The sequence below is a fragment of the Branchiostoma floridae genome, chromosome 9 (genome assembly GCF_000003815.2).
Source record: "Branchiostoma floridae strain S238N-H82 chromosome 9, Bfl_VNyyK, whole genome shotgun sequence".
Lineage (NCBI taxonomy): Eukaryota > Metazoa > Chordata > Leptocardii > Amphioxiformes > Branchiostomatidae > Branchiostoma > Branchiostoma floridae.
In genome coordinates this window covers 3,914,421-3,925,216 of record NC_049987.1, presented here as the reverse complement: position 1 = coordinate 3,925,216, position 10,796 = coordinate 3,914,421, and the positions used below count along the sequence as shown (strand labels likewise).

Sequence of the window (10,796 nt, the reverse complement as noted above, 5' to 3'; positions counted from 1 at the left end):
ATCAGACATACCTTTTCCACGATTCCCCCATACCACATCACAATAGTCAAGTTTTGGTAGAATCAGACAGAGATTAAACAGTAACAACGACAGCCTATAACTTACCGTGAAGTGTGAGACGATGAAGCGAGTGGTACTGGGACGTTCATACGGGTATGGTGACTTGCCAGTAGACACAGCGGCCTCCACGAAACCACCTACAAAAGACCTTATGATTGTCCATATCTACCACACAAAATGAACTTAAAAGATAAAAAGGTCGTTAGAGTCTTGTTCTTATTTGTATCAAGTTGTACGAACCTGTGTAACCTAGCAATCGAAATTTACGGGCGTATATGTGTATAAAAATGCCACTTTTTTGTAAGTCTGGGCCGCCTAACTCCAAATAATGGGAAGTTTTTGTGTTTATGAATCTATTCGTCAGTTTGTCTGTCCATTCGTGTTTCGTAGATGCAGTTTAAAAATGTTAAGCAAGGGGGCGTTTTACACCAAGTGAATAAAATAGACTTTTTGATTGCCCCATTGTATGATTTACGTACTTACCCATCAATCCTTTTGCATCCTCTTTGATTTTGCGCGCTTCCATCAAAACACGCCGCATGTCTTCTGGCCTGTCTCTTCCGGATATGAATCGTCGTATGAATATTAAATCGTCGGTTTTAACCCTATTCAGACCGGGGGGGGGGGGGGCTTTTGAGGCCCGCGCTAACTTTGATGTCCTATAACGCCGGAACGGCTTACGCTAAAGCCACCAAATTTCGTGAGTTTTCCTAAAATATTGTTGGCAACAATTTTAGAAAGTTTGACAAATTTTCCATTTTTTCGTGTTGCCATGGCAACCGTTTGTTGACAGGCAGTTTTGCAAAAAAATCACTATTTTTGGTTCTAACAATGTATTTTCCACATTTATTTGCTATATTACTGTATTTTGTTACATAAATAAAATCTTATATTATTTAGCATATCTTTCATAATTATATATGCATAAATTATGCTACTTTCATGACGTCATCAGCCCAAAATCCAAGATGGCGGACCGTATGGCCAGATCAAGAATAACAAGCTAATTATCCCTTAAAATTTGTAACCACCTGGTATTTTTTCATCAAAAACCATCTGAATGAATGAATCTATTCTATTTCCATTGCCGTTTGTGGTTATTTGTTGCAAAAAAAGCATCTTTAAAAATTCAAGGTGGTCGATATAATATGGCGGAGCCCAACTTGTATCTTAGATATGCATGACGTCATTTTATGACGTCATTTTGACGTCATTGATGTTGCTATTGGCAACGCAAGTCGTAATAAACATTATTATTCTGTTATCTGCATTTTTTTGTTACATTTTTTCTAGCATAACGAAGTTTTCTGAGAATACCCTTTTTTCATGGGTCCGGCCAATATAATCAAATTGATGACGTCATAATTACGTCATCTTACGTCAACGTGACGTCAAACGTCAAATACATGTCAGATATCATGTCGACATTCTGTCCTAAAATTTGGTGGCCCTACGGTACGTCGTTTCAGAGATATAGGACTTAAAAGTGGAGGGCCTCAAAAGCCCCCCCCCCCCCCCGTCCAGGGATGACCAAAATAGCCCGGTCTGAATAGGGTTAAAGATCCCGAAGTTCACATAGACGAACTTAGCTGTAGAAAAAAAAATGTACATCATATCGACTTTTTGAAAAGTGCTTTCTAAAGCTCTAAGGTTTGTTGCCTGGTTCCCAGTATTCTTTTGCGTTAGATTTGACTAAATGTTAATGTGCAGACGTTAACATTTGTGTGCATTATATAAGCAATACAAATGTCTAAGTTTTCAGGCAGACTTACAGCTCAATGGTAAAGCGTCATGACATTGTTGTTCAGCATTGCTTCCGGTGTAAATAGGATGGCATTTACGAATCGTTTGGCATTTGGAGATACAAAACAAGTCACACAGACCCTAATCCATATGCTGATCCCTCCAACCCTATTTACACTTTGACCCTCCCCAATCCCCTCGGTTTGTATCATTCGTTGATTCAACCTTCACAGAAAGGTGCACATTCGTGACGATGGATTCGCTAGTATAACATACTCTCCAAGCAGAGGTTAAGCTCCGTCGGTTTGAACATTTTTAAGGCGTTTTTGATAGGCATTCTATTTTGTACTGTATCTTGATGTCTCACGGCCAGCCGGAGGCTAACCTCTGCTTGTATACCTGTATACATGTCTGTCTGTGAAATAGACGAAAAAGGATAGTTTTATTCGGAACTTGCGAAGAACATAAGCCGTTTATAATAACCAAAGCCTTGGTGCATAGGTCCCCTTTCCACTAGAAGGCGATCGCGCTGCGCTCTCACCGCGACCTAAAATAGATATGTGTAACCTTCGCGTTCACACTGGATATAATCCGATATATTATACAAAACGTACAAGTATGACTGAGAAGACAACAAAGCACAACAAGTGTAAAAATATTCGTTTTTTTATGCAATTCGTTGAGCGATATGTCAAATTTTAGGTCACAGAGAGAGCGCGGCGAGAGCGCCGTCCTAGTGGAAAGGGGGTATTACGGTTCGGGTTCAGATTCTTGTGCAGGTGAGTCGCCAGGTAGTCTGGGTGATGGTTGACAGCGTGGTTCCCGACATCTAAACAGTACTCCACCTGTTTGGGGAGGTCACCGCTGGGTGGGGGGACGAAGAAGTTCCACACGAAAGCGCCGACCATCTTCTGAGATTTTACAGACACAGACAAGAACCGTGTTTTTGCTTTGGTTAGAGTCGTCTGTTGAGAACAACAACACGGACTGGTTATAGACGAAAGAGTGCATATCATCTAGATTTTACGCAAAGTGTTGGAAAACTGACTTTTATTCACCATATCTTCGTTGTCTCTTTATCGATTTGTGTCAATGTTGAAGATTTACTTTTTATCCTTCTTACTGTGCTCATCTTAGCACAAAGTAATCATCAGAGCAATGTATGTGACAAAATAATTATTAGACATGTGTCTTATATCAGGAAAAACACATTTATTTGTTGCTAGAGCATTATTCGACAAAATATCAATGACGAAGTTACAACGACATTAGTCATTAACATGGATCGACTTGAACCTTGACCAGTTGATAATAGCAAAAGGTAAAAATCACGTTTAATCACGTTGTAATTTACAATGTAATAGACAAACAACAAAATATGGTGATCAATACATCAGAAAAAAAAACGTTTCTAAACGTTTTGTGTTTGGTTTTAATATGAAGAACATATTCGTGAACAAAGGTGCAATGGAGCTATATCCAACCAAAAGTAAGTGTGCAGACGTTTTATATTTGGTTTGTGGCTTGTGGCATCTTAGGGCAAGGAACGTTGGTGGTATACTGAATAGTAACGTCACTAAACAATGATGTCAAAGTTTTTTCTCTTGACAGCCCCACCTACCTTAATACAAACAGAAGGAAACCATGCATATCTGAATCGCTGTACAGCCCGCGCAATTACAAAAGTACAGTGCCGTGAATTTATGATAAAACTAATAACATTATGTGGGCATGTCAGACTTGATGCAGAGATTTGATAGTTACCTTCAGAGGCGACTGTTTACATTTGGTAGTGCTACGCTCTACGCTAAAAATAAGTAAAATACGATTAAAAAACTTAGCTAAATACTATATTCACAATTGTAAATGCTTAAAAGGGCAATGAAACTTGCGCGGTTCTGGGAGTCAAGCTGGCACAAAAATATAAAAGCACATTACTGTACCAAATGTGTCTGTGCCTGTATATGGAGACAAAACCGAAATCCTTGATGGGTATTGATTATTCGTCAAGGAAAGTCAAATAAAATACATTTTCGAAGGACGTTTGACAAAAATGTCACAGTCACAAACACGTGTTTGTTGTTTTCACTGGTTATGCTTGAAAAGAATATTTCTAAACACCAATAATTTTTTAAATATATTATTATGTACATGTAATACTCATTGTAACTCATCAAAAGTAAAATGTACAAGTCACAGCAACGTAAAAGATGATCTTGAAAAAACACAATGTGATTATAGGGAAAGTTTTATTATCGACAAGTATACTTAACAGGATTGAGATAGTATCCTCGTGAACAATTGAAAATGGGACAACTAGAAGCCGTATACGTATACGTAAACCCCTGCCCCAAAAAACTTAGATACTTTACCAGAGTATAGTCCTATCATGTACAGAGGAAGACAAACAGTAGGTCCCTGACCAACAAGCATTATTGAAAATTCATTTCCAGAAAGCTAAAGGCTGCTAACAGCTAAACGCGGTATCTCACTGCTCTTAATTTTGGGTATCGGTGCGGCACCGCGGGGTTCGTTCACTGCGGCACTGTTTTGTTATTTTCGCCGATTTGTTTTTATAATTCATATATTGCGTAATACGTAAACGTGTGACTAAGAAGACAACAAAATCCACAAAGCGCAAGAAAAGTCGTTCTTAATATCTGATTTTCGTTAAGAAATTTTCGAACCCCACAGTACTAGTGCAGCATCAGTGCAGTGAGATACTACTTTTAATGGCCTGGCTTTAGGTAAGCTTAAAGCTCTTGTCCTGCCGGCTATTTTTTGGCCAATTTAACCTCCTAGAGATGATGGCTTCATCAGATCAGTAACAATTTACCTGTTCTGTGCTGCTGCTGCAGATTTACTCCTCAATTCGATGGGCTTTGCAGTGGTATGTAACTTTTACGTGGGAAATAGCCCAAACTCATAACAATATTCAACATGACAAGGGTTACATATTTCCATCCCGTATGTAAACGGGCTCAGAAGGACAAGGGTTAATGAAACTACATCAGTACAAAGAGGCTCCCGACATGCTCCGTTAATCAAGGAGCGATCAGAAGATCTCACAGCTTCCCGGCTGGCGCTCGTCCACTACATCCAGCCGGGCGATGTCTTTCCGCAGCAGCCGTCTGGCACCGTCCTTCGGGGGCGGCACGGGAGGTTCCATCTACGGGGAGGGACCATAAACATTGTGGTTATACCTGCTTTACACTAGGGCAGTGCTCTCGACACAATTTCTTTGCGACCGATTTGTTAAGAAAACACTAATTTTAAAAAGCTTTCTCTGCTTTTTTTGTCTTTTCCGTCCAACTTTTATATTTATATACAGTATATGCCCGGCATAAGATCAAAGGTTTTATACATTCACTTTAGGTCGCAGTGGTAACGCAATGCAATCAACGTCTAGCTAAGATGGAAGTCTATCGAATTTTATCCATGACATACTCCGATGACCTTAGGTAACAATTCTGCCATCAGTGTAGAAGAACCAACTTTGAGCCGCATCAAAAGGTAGGCACGTGCTAGACATTACGGGTTGTAACTAAAAGATATCACTGTTATCTGTGTGTAAAGATTGTGTACTCACCACAGCCTGCCAGTCCTCCTCTATGATCCTTGAGGATGGGCGGGTGTCCTCTCCGTCAGGCCGGTCCCTCTCCACGGTGGAGTACGGCGGCAGGGAGCTGGAGTGAACCAGTCCTTTTGACATAAAGACAGTGTGTGTGCGTGTGTTTTCATGTGCCATGCGCTTTCCAAAATGCTAAGTGCTAAGCAGTATGGACCTTTTTTAAAGTGTTTGACACCTGACATAGGGATCAAACCCCAAAACCTACCGACTACAATATGAACACTGACTCCGACCTCTTAACCACTTGTATCTGTCTTCATTGATGAGGAAATTAACATTTTGAAATCGCTTGCTATCTACCTGGGTACGATAGTCCCACAGAAGTCCACTCCTTGTCTACCCTGGGAGGAGGGCGTGGCTTGAGAGTCCCGTCCAGCTCTTGTAGCTCCATCAGGTCCTCCACCCCGGAGTCGTTCGTACCAGTGCGGGGCTTCCGGGCGTACTTCGGGGCAGGTGGGATTGGGCGTGACGCAATGGGCGTGTCAGCTGCGTCTGAAATACAGTATAAGTCATATTTGTCTTTTTTTGATATCTGCTTTCAGGCAGACGAGGACACATTTTATTTGGATGTGTCAAGTTGGCAGGAGTGGGTTGGTGGGAGTGCGGCGTACAAGTAACCTGTCGTTGGTCACTTTCTTTAACTCTGCGCATGTTAACGTGTGTATATTTTAGAGTTCTTAAACAAATTATTATACAAAAACGTCACAACTTAAGTTTACTTCCCTTAAAGGAAGAACATCTAAGATAACAATCTAAGATAAGAGTCTGAATGGCTGGATTGTCTGATACTAACCTGAGAACGTCTTCTCACATATCCAACCCTTCCTCACGGCTATGATGAAGGAGAGAGTCACCACCAGTACCACTACAGCCAACACGGACACCACTATGATTGTCTGATACTAGCCTGAGAACTTCTGCTCACATATCCACCCCTTCCTAACGGCCATGATGAAGGATAGAGTTACCACCAGCACCGATACAGTCAGCACAAACACCACTAATGGTTGTCTGGTACTAACCTGGAAACTTCTGCTCACATATCCACGTGGGAGTGCGGCGTACAAGTAACCTGTCGTTGGTCACTTTCTTTAACTCTGCGCATGTTAACGTGTGTATATTTTAGAGTTCTTAAACAAATTATCATACAAAAACGTCACAACTTAAGTTTACTTCCCTTAAAGGAAGAACATCTAAGATAACAATCTAAGATAAACACCACTAATGGTTGTCTGGTACTAACCTGGAAACTTCTGCTCTCATATCCACCCCTTCCTAACGGCCATGATGAAGGATAGAGTTACCACCAGCACCAATACAGTCAGCACAAACACCACTAATGGTTGTCTGGTACTAACCTGGAAACTTCTGCTCACATATCCACCCCTTTCTCACGGCTATGATGAAGGAGAGAGTCAGCATTGCCACCAGTACCACCACGGCTAGTACGGACACCACTATGATAGTCATTGGCTGCTGAGATGCTGTCAAGTGAAATAAACTGGTTCAATCATTCCGATCTGTTCCATCACAGAAAACGTGACTGTGTTACTGTACTAATCGAAATTGACATTGCATACATAGAAACAATCTAGCTCCAAGATGTAGGTTTGTTAGAAACATCCTCACTCAATCAATTGAGTTATTCTCACAATATTTTTTACTTGAAATTTACTTGTGTATGTTTAAAGTGGTTATGACTGCATATGGAAATAATAACGAAGCCATTTACCTGTCAGATCTACCTGTATCTCCCTGTGTGCCGTCCCAAACATGTTGGTACCCTTGCACAAATACGTCCCCTCTCGGTCACTCCCTACTTTTTTCACAGTGATAGAGGATGACATCTCTTGGTCTGCTTTTGTCTCGATGATTTCCACATCTTCATCGACAGAGCTCAGATCTTTCTCTATTCCTTGGTTGTTCTGTAATACCCATTTGATGCGATTTGGGAGAGGATCTGAGACCACGTCACACACTAACCGTATAGCCCCACCCTTAGCAACTGTTGCCGTGGAGGAAGGAGACCCGCGAATGTGTGGTTTTCCTGTGTAAAATAGAATAGGTGATCATGAGACGTTTTCCTATTCGGGGATCCGAATCACGGTAAAACAAAAAACTGCAACGTTATATATAATATAGTTGAATTAATATAAACTATAGTTTTAGTTTGATGACGTGTGATTACAAAGTGTGCACAAAGTCAGTGCACACATCATAATAAAAAAAATTCCATTAAGGTAACTGAAGTAACAGAATCTGCAATCTAGGATTTCATCCTTTATAAAGATCGAAGTGTTTTTGTAACAATTTTTCAAAATAACTACCTAGTTGTAACTTGTAGTGCATTGGAAAATTTGCCAGTTTGGCCATGAGAAGGGTGACAGATGGTCACCAAAACTTCAGTTCAAATAACAATTCGTCATCAGCGCATTTGTGATTAGCCATCAGCACATTGACTATTTTTTCAGAAAACTTGTCAGTAAGAAGCCCATACCATTTACTGTTCTATCGTTCCTGTCCATTCTACCCACACATATTCAACTAGATTATCCAATTCCTTCAGTTTTAAACTACCTAAGCCAAAAACAAACTCCAAAAAAGCGAACTTTTCTCTACCGTGCCATCAATCTATGGAATGACCTACCACCACACATCAAATCCCTGCCCAACATCTCATGCTTTCGAAAGGCAATGTACCATGTCTTCTCAAGTCAATAGTTTTTTAATGATTGTGTATCTATTATGATCTGTTATACTCTTGAATTTGGTATTGTTATAGTTATAATGAGATCTTTGGTTATCATTTTCGTTATTACTATATTTAGGTATTTAATCTGTACTCTTATCATCATTATGATGGATGGTTTCACAAGCATCCTTGTTCTTGTCCTTTGCTAATTTGAAATAAAGTTTTTTTCTTTGAAAATTTAAATTAAAACATTCTCATTCTGTTGTGTACAAATTCATAATGGTTAATAGAATTTTTCATCAATCAGTGACTAGTTTTTGACAGGTAAACACACATACCTCCAAATTTTCGATGGCTATCAGTACATCATGATCACGGAGTGACCTAGAGTTGCGAGAGTTGCGAGAACTAGGTCGGGACTTGATAGCCATCGAAAATTTGGAGGTACGTGTGTTTACCTGTCAAAACCTTTTACTGATTGATGAAAAATTCTATTAACTGTTTAAATACGTGACTAATGAATCTCTTAAACGAAATTGATAATGATTATCTTACCTACAACATCAATGAATGTCTGCCTCTTGACCTCTTTAAATCCCGGACTTGTTGCTACACACTCGTACAACCCCTGCACGTCATAACGTACACGGTGAAAACGGAGAGGGTTTTCCCAGTACAGGCTTGTATCCTTCCGCCGCCACTTTACCGTCGGCTTAGGATTGCCTTCCGCGAGGCATTCCAGAGTGAAATCGTCTTGCGCGTTCAGTACCGTGACTTTTTCGTCCATGGTGGGGTCAATCCATGGCTTATCTGTTTGGTAAGCAAATAAGTGTGGTATGAATGTATATTTTAAGTAACGATGCGTCGATCGAAGACAAAAATGGTTCAGAAATATGTCAAATATAATGCAACCTACAACTCAGTATGCAAAACCCTGACCTAAAACAAGCACCCATAAAACAAGATGGTATAAAATCATGAGCAATTAAATTCCCTACATTTTCGAGCTGCTTGTTTGACTTCTTACTCCAATAATATACACTGTTACTTTTTTTATTAGATATCGTTGTGAAGGTATGATTTATCACGTTTATGATATTAATAAGTCTCTTTTTGATTTGCTGTTATTCAATAAGCTTCTAGAAATCAGGAAAGGCTGACAGTTTATATATTATTTCAATACATTATCAATAAGGTTGATGTTGAGGAAATAATATCATCATACAAATATACTGGAAAACACTGTGAATTATCTACAGGGTTACATGATTTACAAGAATTGAGAGAGTTGCTTTGGGCAGATATCTCTTTGATGGCAGGTGTCTCTTTGATGTCATCATATGGACTACCCTACATACGTACAGAGCACATCCAGTGTGACAGTCCCGTACCCCGGCGGAGCCACGCTGTTGTCTGCCGTACACTGGTACACACCGGCGTCCTGACGGGAAACCTTGGACAGGAGGAAACTTGGGCCACTGTCAAGAGAAAAATACAATTTCAATTTATTTCTTCTTCTTTGTTTCTCTTTAATTGTACAGTAAATACAAATAATGCAACGATTATATTAAATGTTCATCATTTACTAGCTACTATATATTACCTAGTACCTTATCCTTATAGACAAGTAAGTATCCTTATAGATGGATGCAATGGCCAAGTTGGAAAAGTGTTCGGTAGGTCGATTCTCGGCCGAGTCATACCAAAGACTTTAAAAGTGGTACGTGCTTACTGATGATCGCCACGCAGATCCTACGGTAGCATAAGATAGTTCCTAAAGCTGGCAAAACAATTAAGCCGGTCTAGGATTGTGTATTGCTACCGGCATCCGTTAGACATAAATACTCCTAGGCCGGCTTAACTACTTTGTCAGCTTTTAATACTATCTTATGCTACCGTAGGATCTGCTTTGAGATGCTGCTTTCTCTGCTTAGGTCCGGAACATCTTCATCATTTTATTCTGTGCAAAATGTATTTCTAGTGTCCCTTTTTTTGTGTGGGGCATTCTATTTTGCATGTATTACAATCGAGAGGTCCCTAGTTAGATCTTCTGACATGCTATTTAAATTTTGAATTGGAAATATGTAATGTCATTGAGAGCATTACCTTTCAAGACCCTTTAGTGGCAAAGGGTCGCCATGGCGTCGCCAACTCACAATGGCGGAGGGATTGCTGTCTACCGCGCATGTCAGGTTTGCAGACGCTCCCTCGATGACGTGAACAGATGGTTCAGGTACGAGCACGCTGGGTGGATCTATGAAATATTGTGAAAAGTATGGTTTTCATTCTTTTTCTATTGCGATCTTTATTTATAAATATTTTTATAGAACGCCATAAACATTAAAGTTCTTGCAGTTGCAAATAAAGCCCTTTTTGTGATTTCCATTAATACCCCCTGCAAAGCCCCCCACGCCCCGCCACCTCCTGCAAGCAAAGCCCATAGAAAGATTAAGGAGGCCATCCACATCCAGCTAAATGGGGGAGGGGGCAGATGATCTACGCAAAACTGACTTAGTCTCGTGTTCTCTCGCGAGATCAAGACTGAGTCATTCTCCGTGATCAAGATGTGCTGTGAGACATCGAAAATTTGTCACCATTTGAAGAAAAATGGTAGTAACCAAAATTTTGGCTTACAATTAACACGGATGTTTCTGACGCCGCCCTTGGTGA

At 40.2% G+C, this 10,796-nt stretch overlaps 1 protein-coding gene across 1 annotated transcript in view; it reads right to left on the bottom strand.

Annotated features, from left to right (window-relative positions):
* Positions 1-3,037: 3,037 nt before the first annotated feature.
* Positions 3,038-10,796, bottom strand: part of LOC118422988 (hemicentin-2-like) — a 14,640-nt gene continuing 6,881 nt past the window's right edge. The window contains exons 4-12 of the mRNA XM_035830883.1: positions 10,761-10,788; positions 10,233-10,380; positions 9,489-9,604; positions 8,682-8,936; positions 7,167-7,481; positions 6,793-6,918; positions 5,735-5,926; positions 5,393-5,505; positions 3,038-4,972 (exon numbers count right to left, since the gene is read on the bottom strand). Coding sequence (XP_035686776.1) covers positions 4,859-4,972; positions 5,393-5,505; positions 5,735-5,926; positions 6,793-6,918; positions 7,167-7,481; positions 8,682-8,936; positions 9,489-9,604; positions 10,233-10,380; positions 10,761-10,788 — 1,407 coding nt within the window. The 3' untranslated portion in view covers positions 3,038-4,858. The remainder of the gene's footprint in view (positions 4,973-5,392; positions 5,506-5,734; positions 5,927-6,792; positions 6,919-7,166; positions 7,482-8,681; positions 8,937-9,488; positions 9,605-10,232; positions 10,381-10,760; positions 10,789-10,796) is intronic.